At 41.9% G+C, this 26,636-nt stretch overlaps 1 protein-coding gene across 8 annotated transcripts in view; it reads right to left on the bottom strand.

Moving 5' to 3' along the window:
- CUL9 (cullin 9) overlaps window positions 1–26,636 on the bottom strand; it is a 321,162-nt gene that overhangs the window by 254,594 nt on the left and 39,932 nt on the right. For all 8 annotated transcript variants that reach the window (XR_013623648.1, XR_010984381.2, XM_068115286.2 and 5 more), the window contains 7 exons: window positions 22,432–22,737; window positions 21,956–22,244; window positions 17,540–17,694; window positions 12,898–13,143; window positions 12,515–12,769; window positions 11,877–12,039; window positions 10,556–10,746 (listed from right to left, as the gene is read on the bottom strand). Coding sequence is in view for 6 of the 8 variants with exons in the window: in XM_068115286.2 (XP_067971387.2) it covers window positions 10,556–10,746; window positions 11,877–12,039; window positions 12,515–12,769; window positions 12,898–13,143; window positions 17,540–17,694; window positions 21,956–22,244; window positions 22,432–22,734 (1,602 nt within the window). In the remaining 2 variants the exon portion in view is untranslated. The remainder of the gene's footprint in view (window positions 1–10,555; window positions 10,747–11,876; window positions 12,040–12,514; window positions 12,770–12,897; window positions 13,144–17,539; window positions 17,695–21,955; window positions 22,245–22,431; window positions 22,738–26,636) is intronic.

Genomic DNA, 26,636 nt, shown 5'->3' with positions numbered 1-26,636 from the left:
TCACTCAAGCCCCCTCAGACCTTGATATTTTTAATGCCATGAACAAACTTTTGTACATCATGGGCGACGAAGGTTGTGAGCAAGTTTCATTGAAATAGTGCGTGTCGTTTCAGAGAAGAGAGGAAATACCTATTTTGGGGGGGGGGGGGGGGGGGGGGCAAACAAACTCCCACCCCCGTAGACACCCTTAATGAGCGCAGATTTTGAAGCGGTAAATAAACCTTCATTGGGCATCAGATATGAAGCTTGTGGCCAAGTTTCATCAACATCCTTTGGTTCAAGCGTTAATGATTGAAGTGTTTACAGGACTCATGACTGACTGGTTGACTGACTTATCTATGGACACGGATCGATCACATAAGCTCACAGGACAAAAGTCCAGGTGAGCTAAAAATCTTACTCCTCTCTGTACATGTGAGATCGGGACAAATTCAGAGCCAAAGTAAACCTCCAAAGTAAACCAAAGTAAACCTCCAAAGTGAACCTCCAAAGTATACCTCCAAAGTATACCTCCAAAGTATACCTCCAAAGTATACCTCCAAAGTATACCTCCAAAGTATTCCTCCAAAGTAAACCTCCAAAGTAAACCAAAGTAACCCTCCAAAGTAAACCTCCAAAGTATACCTCCAAAGTATACCTCCAAAGTAAACCAAAGTAAACCTCCAAAGTAAACCTCCAAAGTAAACCTCCAAAGTAAACCAAAGTAAACCTCCAAAGTAAACCTCCAAAGTAAACCTCCAAAGTAAACCAAAGTAAACCTCCAAAGTAAACCTCCAAAGTAAACCTCCAAAGTATACCTCCAAAGTAAACCTCCAAAGTAAACCTCCAAAGTAAACCTCCAAAGTAAACCAAAGTAACCCTCCAAAGTAAACCTCCAAAGTAAACCTCCAAAGTAAACCTCCAAAGTAAGCCTCCAAAGTAAACCTCCAAAGTAAACCTCCAAAGTAAACCTCCAAAGTAAACCTCCAAAGTAAACCTCCAAAGTAAACCTCCAAAGTAAACCTCCAAAGTAAACCTCTGAAGTAAACCTCCAAAGTGAACCTCCAAAGTGAACCTCCAGGGTAAACCTCCAAAGTAAACCTCCAAAGTAAACCTCCAAAGTATACGAAAGTAAACCTCTTAAGTAAACCTCCAAACAAACTCCCACCCCCGTAGACACCCTTAATGAGCGCAGATTTTGAAGCGGTAAATAAACCTTCATTGGGCATCAGATATGAAGCTTGTGGCCAAGTTTCATCAACATCCTTTGGTTCAAGCGTTAATGATTGAAGTGTTTACAGGACTCATGACTGACTGGTTGACTGACTTATCTATGGACACGGATCGATCACATAAGCTCACAGGACAAAAGTCCAGGTGAGCTAAAAATCTTACTCCTCTCTGTACATGTGAGATCGGGACAAATTCAGAGCCAAAGTAAACCTCCAAAGTAAACCAAAGTAAACCTCCAAAGTGAACCTCCAAAGTATACCTCCAAAGTATACCTCCAAAGTATACCTCCAAAGTATACCTCCAAAGTATACCTCCAAAGTATTCCTCCAAAGTAAACCTCCAAAGTAAACCAAAGTAACCCTCCAAAGTAAACCTCCAAAGTATACCTCCAAAGTATACCTCCAAAGTAAACCAAAGTAAACCTCCAAAGTAAACCTCCAAAGTAAACCTCCAAAGTAAACCAAAGTAAACCTCCAAAGTAAACCTCCAAAGTAAACCTCCAAAGTAAACCAAAGTAAACCTCCAAAGTAAACCTCCAAAGTAAACCTCCAAAGTATACCTCCAAAGTAAACCTCCAAAGTAAACCTCCAAAGTAAACCTCCAAAGTAAACCAAAGTAACCCTCCAAAGTAAACCTCCAAAGTAAACCTCCAAAGTAAACCTCCAAAGTAAACCAAAGTAAGCCTCCAAAGTAAACCTCCAAAGTAAACCTCCAAAGTAAACCTCCAAAGTAAACCTCCAAAGTAAACCTCTGAAGTAAACCTCCAAAGTGAACCTCCAAAGTGAACCTCCAGGGTAAACCTCCAAAGTAAACCTCCAAAGTAAACCTCCAAAGTATACGAAAGTAAACCTCTTAAGTAAACCTCCAAAGTATACGAAAGTAAACCTCTTAAGTAAACCTCCAAAGTAAACCTCCAAAGTATACGAAAGTAAACCTCTTAAGTAAACCTCCAAAGTAAACCTCCAAAGTAAACCAAAGTAAACCTCCAAAGTAAACCTCCAAAGTAAACCTCTAAAGTGAACCTCCAAAGTATACCTCCAAAGTAAACCTCCAAAGTAAACCTCCAAAGTAAACCTCCAAAGTAAACCTCCAAAGTATACGAAAGTAAACCTCTTAAGTAAACCTCCAAAGTATACGAAAGTAAACCTCTTAAGTAAACCTCCAAAGTAAACCAAAGTAAACCTCCAAAGTAAACCTCTAAAGTGAACCTCCAAAGTATACCTCCAAAGTAAACCAAAGTAAACCTCCAAAGTAAACCTCCAAAGTAAACCTCCATCAGGTAAAACAGCAGACTTGCCTTCCAATTCAAGTTCAAAATATCACGCTCAATTAAATCACGTTGTTCGATCATAAACTGACCGATGGACAAACATAAGTGAACCAAGTTCGTAGGTCCACATTTTCGCTTCGTGTACGCAGGGTAACAACAAGCAGGTCATAACAAGGAAATGTAGCCTGATGCAATAAAGACAAAAAATGAGAAACTTTCAAAAGCTCCGAATATCCACATCTGATCATGGATGTTCTTTTTTTTTCTCCCTTTAGATCCCTGTGTGTAGGAACATTCCATTCAGCAGCAAATATCATCTCAGCGAACTCAGCACAACCTATAGACTTCGATATATTGTGGAACTGCTTGGCACGTTTGCTGCGTCCATCACACAATTGGATGCTCGTTATTACCTTCGCCACCAAAGGTGGATGGAGGTTATGTGTTCACCCCTGTCTGTTTGTTTGTCTGTCTGTGAACAAAATATCTCAAAAATTTGTTGACGGATTCAGACGAAATTTGGCAGAGATGTAGAGTATGTGACAAGGACAAGATGATTCGATTTTGGTGAAGATCCGGATACTATAATTTTTTTTAATGATTCTTCACCATTGAGTGATATGGCCAACCAGGTGGTGGTATACTCTCTACTGAGTGCCGTTCTAGTTCATTCAGTTTTAGCTCATCTGTGACAAAGTCGACACGACCTATCAAAGCCATAACAATGTCCTTCAGTCTGTGGATCCGTTTAACATTTTTTTAGTTTTTTCCCCTCCTACTTCAAGATGGCTCAACGGATCATTTTGAAACTCGGCATGATGATTCATGACGTCAATGTGCAAAAAATAATGGAGCTCTTTAGTAAATTTTCCATCCAGGTGGTGACATAATTAGCTAATCAACTCAAAATGTAATCTATATTAGTTTGTATGTCCAACACATATTTCAAGTTTCCATCATCTGGAGATGTTTCATTGTTGTTTAATTTAAACCTCTTAATTTAATTTGATCTTATTCGTAATTTATCCTCTACATTAATTTTTTACCTCTTAATGTCGTTAACAACCTCTTGCTTTGAAGAATAGGAACAAAGGGGAGGGGGAGGGGATGGGGTTGAAGGACGGAAAGTTGGGTGGGGAAGAGGGAGGGGGTGGAGGACGGGGAGTTGGGCAGAGGGGGGGGGGTGGAGGATGGAGGGTCGGGCGGGGAGGGGGAGGTTGGAGGACGGAGAGTTGAACAGGGGTGAGGGAGGAGGACAGAGAGTTGGGTGGAGGGGGGGGGGGGGGGTGGATGTGTGTCATCCCTCGGATGGACGTTAAACTGGGCATCCTGTCTGCTGGCATTTGACGGTGGACGATAAGGATCCCATGGTGTCCTTCGTAAAGAGTAAAGGGCTATCGCCGGCACCATGGCCAAATTGCAAATTCCTGCCCTCACCAGCAGAGGATGTCAGTGGCACAGCCACACCCTTCGCAAGTGATGCTATCCCTCGCATTCTTGTGCTGCATACGGACAAATAAGAAGTCCTCTCAAGACTCTTTCAAAACTTTAGACTCATTTAGGCCCTTGCACCCTTTAAACCTCGTAGACCCCTTCGGATCTAAAAGGGTTTAAGGGTCATTTCACCAGACAAAAACGAATGGAATGTTCTTCAACAATTCAGGATGCACTCAGTTCTTCAACAATCAGGATGCACTCAATCCTACATAGTTTGCAAGGTTGCAAATACAACCTTGTTATCAGGCCTTTCAGACCCCCTCCCCTCCCCCCACAATCTGACAATGACCAAGTGATTTGCCTGTAAAGGATATTTTTGGTTTATTAATTAATCAATTAATCGATTAATTATTTAATGATTCGAGTAATTACTTCTTTTTTTTCTTCTTTTTTTTTTTACAGATTCAGGTGAAACGGTGGTGGTTTAGGTATTCTATTAGCCAATTGATTAAGAAAATATTATATAATCATTATTTATTGATTTTAATTATGCAATTAATCAATCAATTATTGTACACCTCTCCCACCCAATGCCGTCTCTATGAGCTGCACGGTGGCAGTGGGAAGGAGAAAAACCACCGTTTAGAGGCCATTTTTCCCCGCAAAGCGGGGGTTGGCCTTTTCGGGGACCGTGGTAGTTGTTGTTTTTTGGTCCCCTTTTTGAAGCAATGTTTTACGGCCGGATGCCCTTCCTGACGCCAACCCTTTTTGCCGCCTTCAACGACAAGCAGGGAATTACCAGTGAACTGGTACTCAAATTAGCCGACCTCGGAAGGATGACAGGTTGAGTCAACCCCCCTGGCATTAATTCGGCGATCGACCGAGATTCGAACCCAGGATCCTAGGATCCTAAGCCGGCACTACTAGCTAGCCGCTAGCCCAACACCAGGGATGCAGTGGGAAGGAGAGATGTACAATAAATTGATTGATTAATTGCATAATTAAAATCAATAAATAATAATCATAAAATATTTTCTTAATCAATTGGCTAATAGTATACCTAAACCACCAGTGCTTCATCCAAAGGTGTAACTTTTTGAAAATTAATTAAATAAGCCATTAATCAAATCGAACAGAACAGTATAAAAAAATTACGTTTCATGCTTTGGCAATTTCACACTTTTTTGTGTATAAATGGAGAATGAGGGAGCCTTGCTCAAAGCTTAGTTCGAAGAATCGATAATTTCTTTAAAATGTTCAGATTTCACTCCAGATTTTAACACTTATTTAGTGCACCAGCTCCGATCCTCAAATCTGAAGACAGATTTTGATTATATACTTCAATTAGTTCGTGAGAGGTCTTTGTGGTTTCAATACAAGGAATTTGTCATTGTGCTGAAACAAAATGACAGATTAAGACCCCTGTGAGGTGAATGCAGGCTGACCAAGGGTAAGCCTGTTTTTGGTTTTAATTTAATAAGCCTGTTAATTGTGTTCAAAAGGGGTGTACCTTGTTTTCATTCATGCACTCCCTTGGAATCCCCTTCATTTGCATGCAACCTTTGGGCCGCTAGATTTCATGGTTTTTGAGTTATGGAGGAGACACACTGACTGACTAACTGATACACACTCACATGTATTATCATAGATTGAGCTTCAGTTCTATCATAGATTTCATAGATTGGGCCATAACAATTTTACCATTCGAGCTTTTGTCATCAAATCTTCAACAAACCTTTATTACTAGCGGGGTCACCCGTGGGAATCCCACGGGCATGGATGTGTGTGACATTTCGACATATTGAGTTAGATGCTGCACCTGCACATTCAGTTATATAAAATGGTTACTGGCAATTGATCACATCCACAAATGATGTAATCCACACAATTTATGTACTTTACATAACGTTAATAGGAATACATGCCCGTGTAGATGGGAAATACAGTTTGTTTGAAATAAATCACAAATATCAGAAGAAAGTTTTTAAAATTTAGAACTATTCTCACTCAGAGTTAAACATCACCGTAATATTATGCGGTTGCTTCAACGTTTTCGGTGAATTATATGTCATTCCCATCTACACGGGCATGTATTCCTATTAACGTTATGTAAAGTACATAAATTGTGTGGATTACATCATTTGTGGATGTGATCAATTGCCAGTAACCATTTTATATAACTGAATGTGCAGGCGCAGCATCTAATTCAATATGTCGAAATGTCACACACATCCATGCCCGTGGGATTCCCACCCGTGGGAATCCCACGGGCATGGATGTGTGTGACGAATTTTAAATATATGTCGACTGTTATTTTAGGCGGTGTATTTTCGTTTATCATCATGGCGCGATTTTAAAAAATATATCTCTGCATTTTCCTCTCCAATACCTCCTCACACTTTACACACACACCGGCCCATGTTTACACACACACACACACACACACACACACACACACACACACACACACACACACACACACACACACACACACACACACACACACACACACACACACACATACACCCACACACATATATACACATACACACACACGTACATCGACACACATGCACACACACACACACACACACACACACACACACACACACACACACACACACACACACACACACACACACGCAAATATGTATACACATATGTATACACATATACACATATATGCACATTATACACATATATACATCTAACCCTGGTGTTGGGCTAGCGGCTAGGGTGCCGGCTTAGGATCCTAGGATCCTGGGTTCGAATCCCGGTCGATCGCTGAATTAACGCCAGGGGGGTTGACTCAGCCTGTCATCCTTCCGAGGTCGGCTAATTGAGTACCAGTTCACTGGTAATTCCCTGTTTGTCGTTAAAGGCGGCAAAAAGGGTTGGCGTCAGGAAGGGCATCCGGCCGTAAAACATTGCTTCAAAAAGGGGACCGAAAAACAACAACAACCACGGCTCCCGAAAAAGGCCAACCCCCGCTTTGCGGGGAAAAATGGCCTCTAAAGGTGTTTTTTTTTTTTTTATACACATATATACATCTCCACACACACACACACACACACACACACACACACACACACACACACACACACACACACACACACACACACACACACACACACACACACACACACACACACAAACAGACACACACACACGTACAGACACATATACACACATACACACACACAGACACACACACAGACACATATATATACACATACAACAACAACATGCATTTTAAGGCCATTTTCCCTGCTAGAGCGGGGGTTAGCCTACATACACATATATACACACACACACACATATGCACACGCGCACACACACACACACACACACACACACACACACACACACACACACACACACACACACACACACACACACACACACACACACACACGTACACATGTCCCACATGTATATATCCCACATCCCACATGTATATACATGTTTAAAGTGTACGTGCCCTTCCCCCCTCCCCCGCCCGGCAACGCTGGGTACTTCTGCTGGTAACGAATAAAATAAAAACGAAGAAATATCTCTCGGTAATTTCATGAAACTCGGTGGAATTGGATGAAATTCGCTCGGTGAATTCACTCGGTGTATTCGGTTCGGCTCGGTTCACTCGGTTTAAAGAAAAAGCGATAATGTCGACATGTTGCCGTCTGTGTCATGTTGGGCGGTGTATGATACTTGTTGGCTGTTGGGCGGTGTATGATACTTTTTTTTTTTTTTTTTTTTGTATACAAGATCGAGGCTCGTGAAAGAGCGAACATTAATCACACAGAAAGACAAACAGACACATAAAACAAATAACATCGGGAGCGGTAGACAAGATGGGGAGAGAGGGGGAAGGACACAAACACAACATTTGAGAGCAGGGACCGAGAGACATGGAGACATCGTTGTTGGGCGGTGATATGGTGTATTTTTAAAAATATATCTCTGCATTTTCCCGCGTTGCTGACATCGAGTCGTTCTTCATCGACTGTGTCATTCATTTTGGAAATAGAAGCTTCCACACAACGCATGAATTGTCACGAGTCAAGAGGAAGTGTCTCGTCATCATCAAATGACAAATATATTACATTGTGAAAATTAAAGATTTCAAATAAACCTATTTAAAGTGTATGCACAAATAACTAATAAATAAAGAAACGAAGAAATATCTCTCGGTAATTTCCTGAACCATATTTTACTTCCGGCTAATAATGTTGAATGAAATAAAAACGAAGAAATATATGTCGTTTTGTGACGACTGTCATCAAAAGTAAACGGTGAATTCATTCGGTTCGGCTCGGTTCACTCGGTTTAAAGAAAAAGCGACAATGTCGACATTTTTCCGTCTGTCATGTTGGGCGGTGTATGATACATATTGGATGGTTGTTGGCGGTTGGGCGGTGGGCGGTGATATGGTGTATTTTTAAAAATATATCTCTGCATTTTCCCGTGTTGCTGACACCGAGTCCAAAACCATCGATAAAAATGAAATCAGATGGTGAGTTAGATTGGAGATAAAGGCGTGAGAGAGACTCAATGGCCTTGAAGTTACAGGCCTTTGAGAATTCATTTCGTTCTATAAAGGGCAACTTTCATTGGATTTTCTTCCCGTTTTTTTTCAACCGAGTCTAAAACTATGTTAGCGACTGTGAAAAATGAAATGATATATCGAATTTGATTTGAAATAAAACTGGGAGAGAGAGCAAGACACCACGGGCCTACAAAACAGGCCTCAAAGCTATGCGAGTTAATAAAATGGTGGATATTTGTTTATATGAAGCGAAGGCTCTCCCAGAATGGGTGGAGCTATGGGTGGAGCTACTCTGCAAACCGAGTAAGCCACACCCCGGACAGACGCCCAACAGACAGACAGACAGAATCATCTACGGCTATTATAATATAGATGAGAGTATGGAGAAAACAAATGAATGAAATGTACAATTTTTACCTCTGCCACTGAAGGTGGACAGAGGTTGTATTTTCTCTCACGCTGTCTGTTTGTTACTTTAAAAAATCTAAGATTTTTCAAGTATATTGGTCGGTTGCGTTTGTGGTTCTGTCTGTCTGTTTGTCTGTTTGTTTGTCACCGGCCTACAGGTCACAGTTCTAAACCGATCGTCACGAAACTTCACCAAGTTGAATAGGTCGTCCCAATTGAGAAGCCTATCGTTTTTGGGGTCAAAAGGTCAACATAGGCCAAAGGTCACCAACTTTGCCAAATTTCTAAAATCCTCAATTTTCATCCGATTGACTTGAAATTTGAAGAGGACTTGCATATCTGGTCTCTGAATTCAACCACCAAGTATATTTGAGGTCAACATCGGCCAAAAGGTCAACATAGGCCAAATTTCTAAAATCCTCAATTTTCATCTAATTGACTTGAAATTTGAAGAGGACTTGCATATCTGGTCACTGAATTCAACCACAAATTATATTTTAGGTAAACAGGCCAAAAGGTCAACATAGGCCGAATTTCTAAAATGACCAATTTTCATTTGATTGACTTGAAATTCGAAGAGGATTTACATAATATATGGTCACTGAATTCAAGCATTGGTCACATATATGGTCACAATTCATTCACATATATGGTCATAATATATGGTCACAATTCACTATTTTTGAGGTCAGCATAGGCCAAAAGGTCAACATAGGCCAAGTTTTTTAAATCCTCAATTTTCATCCGACTGACTTGAAAATTGAACAGCATTTGCACATTGAATCACTAAATATGGAAACTAACTATTTTTGAGGTCACAAGGTCAAAAGGTCAACTCAAGGTCAACCTTCCAAATTCATCATTTTTCATCTGAAAAATCGTCACTTTTCTTCCTATTGACCCAAGCTTTGATCAAGATTGTCAATCTTAATCTTGATGAAATGGACAATTTGCTGTATCAATGGAATTTTTTTTCTTGGGGGTGGGGGGCGGATTTTGCAAGTATCGTGCTCCGCATGACGTCTTCTTGTTTGTTTGTCTGTGAGCAGGATATCGCAAAAGGTTATGGATTTTGACAAAATTTGGTGGACAGGTTGGGTGTGTGCCAAGTATGAATCAATTAAATTTTGGTGAAGATCCGGTTTCTGGATCCGAGAATAATTTTAATCTATCAAATAATTCTTCACCATTGAGAGGGGAGCAAAATGATATACAACACGAAATCTAAAACGTTGTGGACGAGTTATGACTAAACTTGGTGGATGAGTTAGGTAGGTGACAAGAACAAGCCAATATGATTTTAGTTCAAGTCCGGATTCATATCCCGCCTATCGGTGGGATACAAAACGTAAACTGTTCAGCCTGACGGAGACACGCACTCCACCGAGTGCCGTTCTACTTTTAACTGTTTTCATCAAGTTTAGGACAAAGCGGACGAGGACGGAATTTACATTTTGAGATGCTTTATTGAACTATATTTTTATTACAATGAAATACCCAATGATACTGAAGTAAGTGTAATGATGGGGGTTTCTATGACATCGTGAAGACAGTTGAAATTTCCTCAACATTCAACTGAAACAGTACTCACGGCTCAGTGAGAAAATTGCACAAACTGACAAATGGTAAACAATCATTGTGGCCTGAGCACTGATCAGGTGTAAGCTCTTCATCATACCCACCTGCACATTCATGGCAATCTGTATGATGTCACAAGCTTCCTGCTGCTGCTTTCCTTCCAGTTTCTTCAAAAAGAAGAGGAGTTCCCACCACTCACTTTTCGCAGGATCCGTTTCGTCAAGTGCTTCATCGATGGAACTCGATGCATAAAAGTTTCCGAGTGCATGGTTAAGCACACCTGGTCTTCTTGACCCTGCATAAAATCATAAACAGACAAGTCATTCTGAAAAATCCCCAATGACGTCACAAGTAACAATTACTGAAGAGATGCCTCAGTATAAATACCAAATTAATATCTTCATTCAATCAACTAGCATGACTCGGCGCGCTCCACATGCCTCACCGCACGTGGTTTCAGAGGGATACGTAACTTTGACCATTTTGGTGTATTTTGGGTCTTCAGGTTATTTTGGGTCTTCAGGGTATTTGGGGTTTGCAGTGTCTTTGGGGTCTGCAGGGTCTTTGGGGGCTGCAGGGCCTTTTGGGTATTCAGGGTCTTTGGGGCATTTTGGGTCTTCGGGATATTTTGGGTCTTCGGCACCATTTCGGTCTTCAGGGTCTTTGTGGTCTTCAGGGTGTTTTGGGTCTTCTGGGTTTTTGGGGTCTTCCGGGTTTTTGGGGTCTTCAGGGTGTTTTGGGTCTTCGGGGCCATTTGAGCCTTCAGGGTCTTTTTGGGCCTCAGGGCCTTCAAGGGTATTTTGGGTCTTTGGGATGTTTTGGGTGTTTTGGGTCTTTAATGGCATTTTGGGTCTTTAATGGCATTTTGGGTCTTCAGGGGTCTTGGTGGTCTTAAGGGTCTTGGGGGACTTAAAGGGTCAAAGGTCTGAGGGGTCTCAGCAGTCTAAACGTAAGAGGGTGTTAATTTTATTTGCAGAAGAAGAAGACGTTTTGGTCGCATATAAACACACATACAAACAAACATACATACATACAAACCGACATAACCATATACGTTTGCTCTATTATAATAAGAAGATGATGACGATGAAAGCCAACGTTGCCTTCGTCGATCTAAATAATAACGATCGCCATTAACGTGAGATTGAAAAAGGCTCACGTTTCATTTTCAAATTATTCTATTTTGCCAAATCCCTTTTAGCTTCACGCATCTTGCAATTACTATCTAATGTTTTGTACGTGTTTCAAAATAACATGGGCAAAAACTTATGAAAGTTGTAAGTCAAAGGTAAACATGATGCGGGGTGGATATACCTGGTGAAAAATATATATAATTAAAGGATTAGGAAAGCTAAAGTTATTTTGCAAGAGATCAAGATCATCCTCAAATTATTCTCCTAAGCATGAGCTTGCTCCGACACTTACCTGAGCTTTTTAATAGTCCACCTGTACCGATAGTGCTTCGACCAAGAGGGGGCGTTATCTTCTGAGAGACCGTCACGGGAGGATGGCCGTCTGCATCGTAACCGATAACTTGAATCATGGTCCAGCTCACCCAATACCTGCGTTGGATGGAGTCCCAGTCAACCTACAAATGGCAAAACAGAATTGTTTACCCTGTGGAAAAGTAACCACAACAAAAGCAATTGAAAAATCAGTAAGGAAGAAAAAAAACTGAAAAATTTACATTTTTTAAAAAAAATGGCAAATCCATTCTCAAATCAAACATTGTGTTGTCATTGAAATGTTTGACCATCGATATGAATGAATGAATGATCGTTTTTAAGGCCATTTTCCCCGCTAGAGCGGGGGTTAGCCTTGCGGGCCCCATGACAATCATGGTTCCCTGTTTGAGGCAATGTTTTTATGGCCGGATGCCCTTCCTGACGCCAACCCTTAGTCGCCTCTTACGATGCGCAGGGATACGGGTGTACCTATTCTAAACCGGGGTACACACCGGGGTACAACCGGGGTACACACACCCATATGATGTATGTTATGGTGAAGAGATATTAGCAGAGCTAAGATAAAACATATTGGTATTTAATCAATTAACTACATACCTGCACAGGTGGGTAACAAGTATTGGATTGCACAAACTTCCCTTCGTCACCACTGCACACCTCCTCATAGTCCTCAAGCATACGGACACGCATGCCCGGCTGCAGCGTCTTTTCAAGGTATTCCTTGTAGGCCGATGGGCTGGTGAAGTCTCCGCGAGATTGAAACGATGCTCCGTGGGAGCTGGACTGCTGTACGCCTGGTTCCAGGACATCTTTCTCAGGAGTGACAGCTGATTGGAAGATGGACTGTGGGTCCTGGAAAGGAAATGCAACTTGTGATGAACTTTGGTGCAACTCACAGTGAAAAAGAGAAGCTGCTTTAACAATGATCAAATTATCAAAACATAACGGCAGAAATACAAGCGACTTCGTTCCTCTCTGACCTTGTTCTCATCAAAACTGTTACTTTGGCAATCTCGGTCCCAACCCAGAACTTTGACAAGATCAACGATGAGGTTTGCCATCACCATGGCAAATTCAAACTCGTGTTGCTTCCGTTGACGATCCGTGAAGCCGCTCGTTACGCCCGCCTCTTCGCTGTTGCCTTGACCGCTACCGCTCAGACTGTCCATGAGCTTGGTAGCGCATAGGTATCGCTTCACCAGTGAAAAGAGCAACCGTCCAGGAATCTGCAAAACGTATCAACAAACTGCCCTTGTCTGTCGACCAAGCAATCCATCAATGTGCATCAAACTTATCAAAAGTCACAAAATGACAACCAATGACAAATCTGGGCAAGCTTCCAAGCTTCTCTTTCATGATGCTGGCATCTCTGATTCATACCACCTGCACAGTGTTGATGGTCGACAAATGTACTCTTTTGCAAGTGTGGTGAAATCTGAGCTCCTTCTTTCCACCTCAAAACTGAGTTTTCCAAACCAGAGTTTTTATGTTTTCATGTTGTGTCTTTATCTCGGTGTTTCTGTTGTATCTCGTGCAATAGAACCGCCTTTAGAGGCCATTTTCCCCGCAGAGTGGGGGTTGGCCTTTTTCGGGCACCGTGGTCCCCTTTTTGGAGCAATGTTTTATGGCCGGATGCCCTTCCTGTCACCAACCCTCTTAGTCGCCTCTTGCGACACACAGGGAATTACCAGTGAACTGGTACTCAATTTGCCGACCTCAGATGGATGACAGGCTGAGTCAACCCCCCCTGGTGTTAATTCAGCGATCGACCGGGGTTCCAACCCAGGATCCTCGGATCCCAAGCCGGCACCCTAACCGCTAAGCCAACACCAGGCTATATTTCAGGTAAATCACTTCATTGTTTTGTGCTATTCATTTCGTATTATTCAAGGAAGGACTGATATGGTCTTCCCTCAGATACAAAGTGTCTCTTGCTATCCTACTTACACTGCATTCAAAAAGTATTCAGACCCCTTCACTTTTTTCACATTTTGTTATGTTGCAGCCTTATGCTGAAATCGATTAAATTCATTTTTTCCCTCATCAATCATATCAATACGAAATCTTCTCTGCAGATCCTCTCAAGCTCTGTCAGGTTGGATGGGGACCGTCGGTGGACAGCCATTTTCACGTCTCTCCAGAGATGTTCGATTTGGGTTCAAGTCAGGGCTCTGGCTGGGCCACTCAAATACCTTCACAGAGTTGTCCCTCAACCACTCCTACGTTGTCTTGGCTGTGTGCTTAGGGTCATTGTCCTGGTGGAAGGTGAACCTTTGGCCCAGTCTGAGGTCCTGAGCGCTCTCTTTCAGGTTTTCATTAAGGATATCTCTGTACTTTGCTCCGTTCATTGTTGTTGGATACTTGCGAACTTGCGAAGTTTGATACTTCTTGCCGACTTGCAAATTTTGGAATTTGCTTGACGACTTCCTCTCTGGTCGTAGTCAACATGTGGCCCTGAATGGGTTTCTCTCATCTCCCCTTCCTGTTCAGGCTGGAGTTCCCCAAGACAGTGTTCAGGCACTGTCCTTTTTCTGGTCTTCATCAATGATCTCTCCAGATCTTCTCCGATCTCTTGGCTAACCCCCACTCGATGGGGAAAATGGCCTTAAAACGATAATTCATTCATTCATTCATCAATGATCTCTCCGACTCTCTGGAAAATCCTCTCTATCTCTTTGCTGATGACTCCACTCTCTGCCGCTCTATTCCTCATCCCTCAGATCGGCAGTCTGCAGCCTCCTCACTCTCTGCAGACCTGGACAAAAATCACAGACTGGTCAAACAAGTGGAACATGTCTTTCAATCCTGACAAATCGCACACTCTTACTATGTCTCTCTGAAAAGACCGACTGGATAACCCTTCCATCTACTTTCTCAACACTCCTCTCCAAGAAGTTCTCTCACTCAAGCTTTGGGTCTCACTATCTGCCATGACCTTTCTTGGGAAAACCACATTTCCAATCTGGCCTCCAAAGCCAGTCGCCGACTGGGCATCCTCCGTCGTGCGAAGTCCTTCCTTGGCACACCTGAGCACCTCACCACATACAAGCCTTTCATCCGCAGCTCAATGGATTACTGTTCTCCCCTCTGTGCTGGTGCTCTTGCCTCACACCTAGCTCGGCTTCACGAGGTTGAAACCAAAACTGCCAGAATCATTGGAATCTCCCGCGATGAAGCTAACTCCGAGGGCCTTTCACTCCCTCACCGCAGGCAGGTTGGTGGTCTTTCTGTCTTCTACCGACTCCCCTCCGGCCTTGCTCCTCCAGCTCTGTCTGTGCTCTGTCCCCCAAATATTCTTACAGGTCGCACAAGATCTGCCAGCAACCCTCTTCTGGTGAAATTTCTCTGCCAAGAATCAAGTGAAACCAAGAATCTCTGCTCACCTTAACTCCTTCATTCCTCTTTACTCCCACTTCTGGAAAAAACTCCCTCAATCTCTTCAATCTCACTCCTCCCTCCAGGTCTTTAAAACAGCTGTTCACCACCATCTCTTATCTTCCCCCCATCCAAAACCTTGATCTTTTCTACCCCCGTTAATTCACCGCAGATACACTTTTTTGAAATACCGACTTCTTTCCTTGAAGTCCTAGCAGTGTCCATTTGTGTTTACCTCTCCACACAATGGCTTACTGACTTCCTCCATTATTGTAGCCAACGTGTGGCTCTCCATGTAATCTTTTCATTTTCTCTCCCCGTCAAGGCTTGAGTGCGCCCAAGGCAGTATTCTGGGCCCAGTCCTATTCCTGATCTTTTTCAGATATTGTGCTGTATATCAGTTTTAGCCTTATCACTCAGTGGTGAAGAATCACTTCATAAATTAAATAATTCTCACATCCGAATCCATATTCAGATCTTAATCAAAATCAAAACGATTCGGTCTTGTCACACACCCAACCTGTCCACCAAGTTTCGTCCAAATCCGTCCATAACTTTTTCAGATATTGTGCTATATATCAGTTTTAGCCCCATCACTCAATGGTGAAGAATGACTTACAAAATTAAATAATTCTCACATCCGAATCCATATTCAGATCTTAATCAAAATCAAAACGATTCGGTCTTGCCACACACCCAACCTGTCCACCAAGTTTCGTCCAAATCCGTCCATACCTTTTTGAGATATCCTGTTATATATCACTTTTGGTGCTATCTCCCAATGATGAAGAATCACTTTAAAATTCTAATAGCCGGATCTAGATCCGGATCTTCACTAAAATCTGATCATTTCGTCGTTGTCACACACCCAAACTCTCCGCCAAATTTTGTCCCAATCTGTCCACAACTTTTTGAGATATCTTGTTCACAAACAAACAGACAGACAGAGGTGAAAACATAGCTTCCATCCACCTTGTGCCGGAAGCAACAACGAGCAATTAACACATGTTTGCAACAACATGCATGGAGCACATTCGTAACAACCTGAAAGCAACATGTTTGTCACAACGTGCAAGTAACACGTTTGTAACAATGTGCAATTAACACGTTTGTAACATACAAGTTGACATAACCTTTCAATTAACAAATGCTTGTAACATACAAGTTGACATAACCTTTCAATTAACACATGTTTGTAACATACAAGTTGACAAAACCTTTCAATTAACACGTTTGTAACATACAAGTTGACATAACTTTTCAATTAACACTTTTGTAACATACAAGTTGACATAACTTTACAATTAACATGTTTATAACATAGAAGTTGACCTTACTTTTCAATTAACATGTTTGTAACATACAAGTTGACATAACTTTTCAATTAACATGTTTGTAACATAGAAGTTGACCTAACTTTTCAAATAACACGTTTGCAACAACGTGCAATTAACACGTGTTTGTAACAACGTGAAATTAACACGTTTGTAACATATAAGTTGACATAACCCTTCAATTAACACATGTTTGTAACATACAAGTTGACATAACCTTTCAACTAACACATGTTTGCAACATACAAGTTGACATAACCTTTCAATTAACACATGTTTGTAACATACAAGTTGACCTAACTTTTCAATAAACACGTTTGTAACATACAAGTTGACATAACTTTTCAATTAACATGTTTGTAACATAGAAGTTGACCTAACTTTTCAATTAACATGTTTGTAACATAGAAGTTGACCTAACTTTTCAAATTAACATGTTTGAAACATACAAGTTGACCTAACTTTTCAATTAACATGTTTGTAACATACAAGTTGACATAACTTTTCAATTAACATGTTTGTAACATAGAAGCTGATATAACTTTTCAATTAACATGTTTGTAACATGGAAGATGACCTAACTTTTCAATTAACACGTTTGCAACAATGTGCATTTAACACGTGTTTATAACAACGTGAAATTAACACATGTTTGTAACATACAAGTTGACATAACCTTTCAATTAACACATGTTTGTAACATACAAGTTGACATAACCTTTCAATTAACACATGTTTGTAACATACAAGTTGACATAACCTTTCAATTAACACATGTTTGTAACATACAAGTTGACATAACCTTTCAATGAACAGCCTGAAAGCAGCAGGTTTACATTTCATGGGTCTCAGGTATTAATAATCACATTCATGGAGTTGTCAGGAGGTAAATCCAAATCCTTTATGGTGGTACCTGAGGGAGTTGGATGCCATCAAAAGACATCCCATGCTCCACTGAGGAAGTCGTCTCTGCAAACAGCTCGAGCAAAGTGTAACAGCTGTCAAAATCCATACGTCGCTCTATGCCATCCTGTTGACTCAGAGCGAGTAGAACATATGCCCGACTTCCTGGAGCAACAAATCACATTGAGAAAAAATATCATGGCGGAAACTTTTTCTCCACTTTGTCGAAACAGAAAACGAGGCGATTAAAAAACAAGTACAAAAAGTTTCAAATTAAAACAAAAGCCGCGTCGATGTTACACAATGCCTAGATGCAGCTGTGCCTATAACGTCGATGTTATAGGCACAGGACATTCCTATTGATTCGATAACTTGATGTTATTTTTGTGCAAAGTGAAAATATATCTCGGCAATTTCCCGTGTGTGGCGACGAATTTTTAATATATCTCGGCATTTTCCCGTCTGTTATTTCAGGCGGTGTATGACTGACCATGCCGCGATTAAAAATATATATATATCTCGGCAATTTCCCGTGTGTGGCGACACGTGAACGAAGCTATGCTCCTCTCTCCACATTATTGTGATGACGTATAAATTAAATATTTCATCGTGACGATTGTCATCAAATGGACGAATTTTTAATATATCTCGGCATTTTCCCGTCTGTTATTTCGGGCGGTGTATGACTAACCATGCCGCGATTTAAAAAAAAAATCTCAATGGACTTGAAGTTACAGGCCTTTGAGAATTCATTTCGTTCTATAAAGGGCAACTTTCATCGGAATTTCTTCCCGTTTTTTTTCAACCGAGTCTAAAACTATGTTAGCGACTGTGAAAAATGAAATGATATATCGAATTTGATTTGAAATAAAACTGTGTGAGAGAGGAAGACACCACGGGCCTACAAAACAGGCCTCAAAGCTATGCGAGTTAATAAAATGGTGGATATTTGTTTATATGAAGCCTCTCCCACAATGGGTGGAGCTATGGTTCCCAGAATGGGTGGAGCTTTGAGGTTTTGTCTTCTCTGCAAGAAGAACAAGAAGAACAAGAACAACAGCAGAGAGCACTCTATGACCAGCGTCTTGCGACGCGGCTAAAAAAAAATAAAAAATCGTAGTTATTTAAATCTTCGAATTCCTCATTCTCTCCAGGAATAATCCATGCAATGGCCTTCCAGGTTCGAGTCTATCTCCGGAGATCTACACACCATGAAATCATATTGTTTCCAAGGATCCAGCATCCCCACTCTTTGCAAGTGGCGATTCAGCCTTTTGGTGGCCTGATATTATTGATGATGGGCTGAACAACAGGTAAACTTCAATTGATCCCTCACACCGCTACCCCACAAGTTTAAACACCGTTTTAAACTATCTGTGTTGACATTACTAGGGCATGCCCGTACTATATCTATATCTAAAATTATATCCCCCCCCTCTATTTACATGAAATGGTTTGGTCCAAAGCGAACGGCTTGCGAGTGGTGACAATCCCCCCCCTCTATTTACATGCAATGGTTTGGTCCAAAGCGAACGGCTTCCGGAGTTTGGTAAAGAAATCGCCATCGCGTGCACAAACGCGCAGGAAAGCGAATGAATCGCAAATTCGTTTTTATTAGTTGTAAAACATAGTTTAACGCCAACATAGTTTGCAAACGTGAAATAAATGAATACGCTCTCAAATGTGCCATCCGAGGCAGAGTGTGCCCGCCACGTTCGGCACACGCGATCGTTCGCTGCTCTCTGATTGGTTGAATCGTTTTTTGGACATAGCTCGGTAAGTAATTGTCCGATTAATATGAAACCTTGAAAAGGCACATCCTCGGGTCCCCAGCAATATACCTGGCAAGTTAAAAGTATATCGGACCCGTGGTTGTCGAGAAACAGCGGTCACAGACAAACGTACAGACAGACAGAGATTACTGGAATTATAGATAGACTAGGGCATGCCCGTACTATATATATGCCCGTACTATATATCTATCTAAAATTATATCCCCCCCCTCTATTTACATGAAATGGTTTGGTCCATTCGCAACGCCAAAGCGAACGGCGAACGGCTTGCGAGTACAGTGACAATCCCCCCCCCCTCTATTTACATGAAATGGTTTCGTCCATTCGCAACGACCACAGAACCCCCCCCCTCTATTTACATGGAATGGTTTGGTCCATTCGCAACGCCGGCACACGCGATCGTTCGCTGCTCTCTGATTGGTTGAATCGTTTTTTGGACATAGCTCGGTAAGTAATTGTCCGATTAATATGAAACCTTGAAAAGGCACATCCTCGGGTCCCCAGCAATATACCTGGCAAGTTAAAAGTATATCGGACCCGTGGTTGTCGAGAAACAGCGGTCACAGACAGACAAACGTACAAACGTACAGACAGAGATTACTGGAATTATAGATAGATGATCATCGATGGGCTCAGAGGCAAAAGTAGCAACGGTCGGAAGCACTTGGGGCTGCGGCTCGATACCTGCGGTTCTCCTATTGAAGCCTCGTCAAAGTCTCTCCTCGGCAGACTCTCTGTTTCAGTTCAGCTATTCAAATGTACACAGATTAAAGAGCAATACTGTACCAAGGTAACAATCCCACACCCTGGACAGGTACGAAGAGTTGCATTAATGGGGATGGGGACGGCGACAGCACTTGATGTGTATTATTATTTACGACAAGCAGAGTACCTGCCCTCTGGGTGGGTCAAGTTTTCGCATTATTTGCTGAAATAAGTATCGTGTGTTTTGCTAAAAGACTACAGATGTTTGTGTGGTGTGCGTCTAAAAGGTTACATAATCTTGATGGTCTAGAGGGTAATAGTTTGGTCTAAGGGGTCGAAAGGGTCTCATCTTAAAAATATGTAAATATCTTTTAAGGGGTCTAAAGGCATCGAAAGGGATCTAAAGTCTCCATAAAGTTCTAAGTGGTCTAAATGTCTAAAGCTCGAGATGGGCAAAGGCCTAAGCAGTCTAAAGGGTCTAAAGGGAGTGACAGAATATAAGGATGTGGAGGACCAATGGGTCTGTGGGATCTAAAGGGTCTAAAAGGTGAAGGGGTCCAAAAGGTGAAGGGGGATAAATGGTGAAGGGGTCTAAAAGATGAAGGGGTCTAAAAGATGAAGGGGTCTAAAGGGTGAAGGGGTCTAAAGGGTGAAGGGGTCTAAAGGGTGAAGGAGTCTAAAGGGTGAAGGGGTCTAAAGGGTGAAGGGGTCTAAAGGGTGAAGGGGTTTAAAGGGTGAAGGGGTCTAAAGGGTGAAGGGGTCTAAAGGGTGAAGGGGTCTAAAGGGTGAAGGGGTCTAAAGGGTGAAGGGGTCTAAAAGATGAAGGGGTCTAAAAGATGAAGGGGTCTAAAGGGTGAAGGGGTCTAAAGGGTAAAGGGGTCTAAAGGGTGAAGGGGTCTAAAGGGTGAAGGGGTCTAAAGGGTGAAGGGGTCTAAAGGGTGAAGGGGTCTAAAGGGTGAAGGGGTCTAAAGGGTGAAGGGGTCTAAAGGGTGAAGGGGTCTAAACGGTGAAAGGGTCTAAAAGGTGAAGGGGGCTAAAGGGTGAAGGAAACTTAAAGGTGAAGGAAACTTAAAGGTGAAGGGGGCTAAAGGGTGAAAGGGTCTAAACGGTGAAAGGGTCTAAAAGGTGAAGGGGGCTAAAGGGTGAAGGAAACTTAAAGGTGAAGGGGGCTAAAGGGTGAAAGGGTCTAAACGGTGAAAGGGTCTAAAAGGTGAAGGGGGCTAAAGGGTGAAGGAAACTTAAAGGTGAAGGGGGCTAAAGGGTGAAAGAGTCTAAAGGATGAAGGGGTCGAAAAGGTAAAGGGGTCTAAAGGGTCTCAAAGGACTTGAGGGTGAAGGGGGTCTAAAGGGTCTTGATGTTCCAATGGAGTCTATAGGGTCTACAAGGTTATCAAGGGTATTAGCAGTCTATGGGTTCTAAAAGGTCTAACAGGGTCTGTATAGTCTTAAGTGTCCAGATCATTCTTAGGGGTCCAAATGTTCTTCGAGGTCTGAAGGGTCTCAAGGGGTCTTCAAGGGTCTCAATGTCTAAAGGGTCTTCTCTTCTACCCCCATTAATTTAACCCAGATCCACTTTTTTTTGAAATCCCGACTTCTCTCCTTCCTGGAAGTTCAAGCAGTGTCCATGTGTTTTATACCTTTCCCGCCCCCACCTTCCCCTCCCCCGCCTTCCCATGCCACCTCCCCCAAGCCCTCTCCCTCCCACGGATCTTCCGTTGTGCCTGTCCTCTGCTGTTGTACTTCTGTGCTTCTCTCTCTCTCTCTCTCTCCCCATCTTGTCTCCCGCTCCCTTTATTGTATGTTTTGTGTGTCCGTTTGTTTTTTGTTGTGATTGATGTTAGCTCTTTCACGAGCCTCGATGTTGCATACAAAAAAAGAAAAAAAAAGAAGAGTTATTACACTGCAAATTAAAGAAACCACCCACTTTACCTGCATCATGAGAAGCAAGTGCACGCAACATGCGACCAGCACTGCTCCGTATTGCCCCCTCATTGTTTCCCAGTAGCTCCATGAGAAGGTCTAAAGCACCAGTTTCCTTGAAGACCCCAGCCAGCGAACCAATACTGGCATAGGCACTCAACACGTGGATGATGTAAGAGATGCTGAGTGTCGTTACAGACTGCGTTGATCTCCTGAGCAACAGCTGTGCACGTTCTACCAGCTGGTGTATGTCCGTCTTCATACTCGCAAACACTCCTTTCTCTAGGTCCAACTCACACTGTTATACAAACATACACACAACACCTGGGAATAAACAACAATTGTTTGTCCAAAATCGAAGCAAAGTCAAAACTTCGTGCATTACATAGGATGACAAATCATAGCAGAGCAAGGCCAAAGATTTGGATAACATTTCATTTCAATTTTTCATGAAGTATACGGTGTAGTTGTGACGGGCTGCTCACCGAGTTTTGCCGGGACAATCCATCACTCTTCCCTTGTGTCCGGGACTCATCGGACTTGCTCTTCCAAAGGAGTGCAGGACAGCATGCCCGCACTTCCTCCTTACTCATCCACATGAGGATACTCTCGCTCTTAATTCCTGGATCCACGGTACTTGATGGAGTAAGCGCGCCGCCGTTCGCAGACGTGATGTTCCATCGTACAAGGTACTCGTCATGTTGTCGGTGACGGAGAACTTCTACAGGTGTTGCTGGCATGCCCTCCGCGAGGTTCACACGTAAAGCACCATTACTACTATGGGCCATGACCTGAACACACAAAGTGCACAAACAAGCACAACAATCAAGATCATTTAACAAACGGAAATTGATCAAGCAACAACATTATCAAAGACCAGAATCACATTTAGTGGTTCACAATAGGCACAGAGTGCACTGGACAAGAACAAGGAGGTAGCAAGATGAACAATGCATCGTGTCCTGTCTTCAAATATCGGCCTAGTTTCATGCGACTTGATGAAGACTTAACGCTTCCACTACTGCCAGAGGGGTATCATGCTTCTAGGGAACATCTGTTGTTGAACACAAGCAAATGCCACCCTAATCATCAATGACTACTACTACTACTACTACTACTACTACTACTACTACTACAACAACAACAACAACAACATGCATTTTAAGGCCATTTTCCCTGCTAGAGCAGGGGTTAGCCTTGCGGTCCCCATGACAATCTTCCACATTTTGCCCTATTTTCTGCATCTCTCCTTGTTAACCCCCTTGCCCGCATTTCTTCTTCGACCATCTTCAGCCAAGTCTTTCTCAGTCTTCCCCGTCTGCTACTTCCTTCGACATTCATTTCCATCACTCTTCTCAACCAGTCACTTTCATCCTCCCTCAACACATGACCAAACCATCTCAACCTGTTTCTCTTCACAGCATCAATCACAGGCTCTATTCCCATCATCTTTCGCAATTCATCATTTGTCTTCCTCTCTCTCAACGATACTCCGCACATCCACCGAACCATTCGCATTTCCACCCTTTCCAGCCTTCGTTGCTGCTCTACGTTCATTACCCATGTCTTGCTCCCATAAATCATAACACTTCTCACACATGCAGCATACACCTTTCCCTTCAGCTTCAACGACACTCCCCTCCTCGTCAGCACGCCACTCAGGTTCCCGAAACTTCTTCCATGCACATCTCACTCTAGCAACCGTTGCCGAGGCTGATCCACCTTCTCCATTCAGCATGTCTCATAGGTAACAAAATGTTTTCACACCTTCCAGCTTCACGCCGTCTCCAAGATCCAACTCAACATTCCTCCATCTGCAGCTCCCTCTGTGCACACCTGACACTTGAATGTTGCTGCCACACTGGTTAATGACCCTCTCAAACCACTACATTTTTGATGAACCCACTCAGCGCACATTGTACATTGAATGGAGTTCACTCCGACACCCTTCCTGCACAAAGCACCGCCCACTTCCCAGTTCTTTCCACCTCACCACATGCTTTACCACTTGCCATCACCTTCGTTTTCCCGATATTCACCTTCAGACCTATTGTCTCCATACATTCCTTCCACTTGTTTATCTTCTCCTTCAGTCCATCCATACTTTCTGCAATCAACACCAGATCATCTGCATACAACTCCCATGGTAATCCCTCCTTTACGTTCCGAGCCAGCACCTCCATCACAGCTACAAATAGTAGTGGACGTAGTACCGACTCCTGTGCACTCCCACCATCACCTCAAACTCACCACTGTTCCCGACCTTCGTCCTTACAGCTGTGCGCGCTCTTTTGTACATTGCTATCACTACTCTGATCAACCATTCCTCCACTCCTAACTTCCTCAATGCCCATGACACTACTTCACGTGGAACCCTATCGAATGCTTTCTCCAGATCAACAAACCCAAGAAACAACTTCTTCCTCTTCTCCATGTAGTTCTCCTGCAACTGCCTCACAATAAAAAGCGCGTCTGTTGTTCCTCTTCCTGGCATAAATCCAAACTGCATTTCGTCAATCTTCACTTTCTTCCTTATCCTCCTCTCCAACACCCTTTCCAATACCTTCATTCCATGCTCCAATAACTTTATCGCTTGATACGAGCCACAGTCCAGAGGGTCACCTTTCCCCTTGTATAGAGGGACGAGGGTACTCAGTTCTCAATACACTGGAATGCGGCCTTCTTTCACCACCAGATTGCAGATCTCTGTCATTCTCTTCACACCCCAACTTCCCTGTCCCTTAAACTACCCAAAATGACACGCATGGTTGTTACAGGATCGAGGCTCGTGTAAGAACTAACATTAATAACAATAAAAACAAACAGACACATAAGACGAAATAAAGGGAGTGGGAGACAAGATGGGGAGAGAGGGGGAAGCACGCAAGTACAACATTTGAGAGCTGGGACATCGGGAGATCTGTGGGAGGGAGAGGGCTTAGGGGGAGGAGGCGTGGGAAGGGGTGGGGCGTGGGTGAGGTAAAAAACACAAGGACACTGCTCGGACGTCCAGGAAAGAAAAAAGTCGGTATTTCAAAATACTTGTGGCAAACATCACATGTCCTGCTTATTGAGGCCCATTTGGCTCATTAGAACTCATTTAGCTGTGGATAAACATGGAGCTCATGTACCCCTCACATGCTCATCTATCCAATTCATTAACATAATGAACAAATTAAATGAAGGGACATAAATTCTCTGACGAGTTTGGTCCTTTTCAACATTTCCCATTTGCATGACATGCATCTACTGACAGTATGTGACAAACCCTTAATAATGTAAGAAATATGTCATGTCAAAAATATGTCAATAATGTCAACCGGAAGATTCTCACCGACAGATATGCTCGATACTCTGACCAATGGCAAACAACGACCCCTTCACATGCTCCCTCGGGCCATGCCTTACTTTTGTGGCCCCCACAAACATGATGAGGCAATGATTACAAATTTAATACATGGACATAAAGGGGATGAACATACCGTGAATTACAACTAATAAAGTCATTGTTAGTGGAAAAACAAGTGTTCATTTACCCGTTTGTGGTTCTTAAGAAACACAGGAAAACTATTTTCAATTATTTGTGAAAGAAAGAAACCTGTCAAGTCAAGGTTTCTCATTTACAAGGTAGAAAAATAATTTCTGTGATGAAAGCATTTACACGTAAAAATAATCACCGAAATCTATAATACACTCTCCAACATTAAAAAACAACATGTAGAGAGATGATTATGTCATAAAAAAACAACATGTAGAGAGATGATTAGGTCATAAAAAACAAGATGTAGAGAGAAGATTATGTCATAAAAAAACAACATGTGGCGAGATGATTATGTCATTAAAAAAAAAAACATGTAGAGAGATGATTATGTCATTTAAAAAACAACATGTAGAGAGATGATTATGTCATAAAAAACAAGATGTAGAGAGAAGATTATGTCATAAAAAAAACAACATGTGGAGAGATGATTATGTCATAAAAAAAACATGTAGAGAGATGATTATGTCATAAAAAACAACATGTAGAGAGATGATTATGTCATAAAAAAAACAACATGTAGAGAGATGATTATGTCATTAAAAAAACAACATGTAGAGAGATGATTATGTCATAAAAAACAACATGTGGAGAGATGATTATGTCATAAAAAAAACATGTAGAGAGAAGATTATGTCATTAAAAAAAACAACATGTAGAGAGATGATTATGTCATTAAAAAAACAACATGTCGAGAGATTATTATGTCATAAAAAACAACATGGAGATGGTTATGTCATAAAAAACAACATGTAGAGAGATTATTATGTCATAAAAAACAACATGTAGAGAGATGATTATGTCATAAAAAAAACACCATGTAGTGAGATGATTATGTCATAAAAAGATTATGTCATAAACATGTAGAGAGATTATTATGTCATAAAAAACAACATTTAGAGAGATGATTATGTCATAAAAAAACAACATGTAGAGAGATGATTATGTCATTAAAAAAACAACATGTAGAGAGATGATTATGTCATAAAAAAACAACATGTAGAGAGATGATTATGTCATAAAAAAACATGTAGAGAGAAGATTGTCATAAAAAACAACATGTAGAAAGATGATTATGTCATAAAAAAAACAACATGTAGAGAGATGATTATGTCATAAAAACAACAACATGTAGAGAGATGATTATGTCAT

This window comes from Myxine glutinosa, chromosome 5, assembly GCF_964187855.1.
Source record: "Myxine glutinosa chromosome 5, kmMyxGlut1.1, whole genome shotgun sequence".
Classification (NCBI taxonomy): domain Eukaryota; kingdom Metazoa; phylum Chordata; class Myxini; order Myxiniformes; family Myxinidae; genus Myxine; species Myxine glutinosa.
The sequence above is the reverse complement of the archived record's forward strand: the minus strand, read 5'-3'. Positions and strand labels throughout refer to the sequence as shown.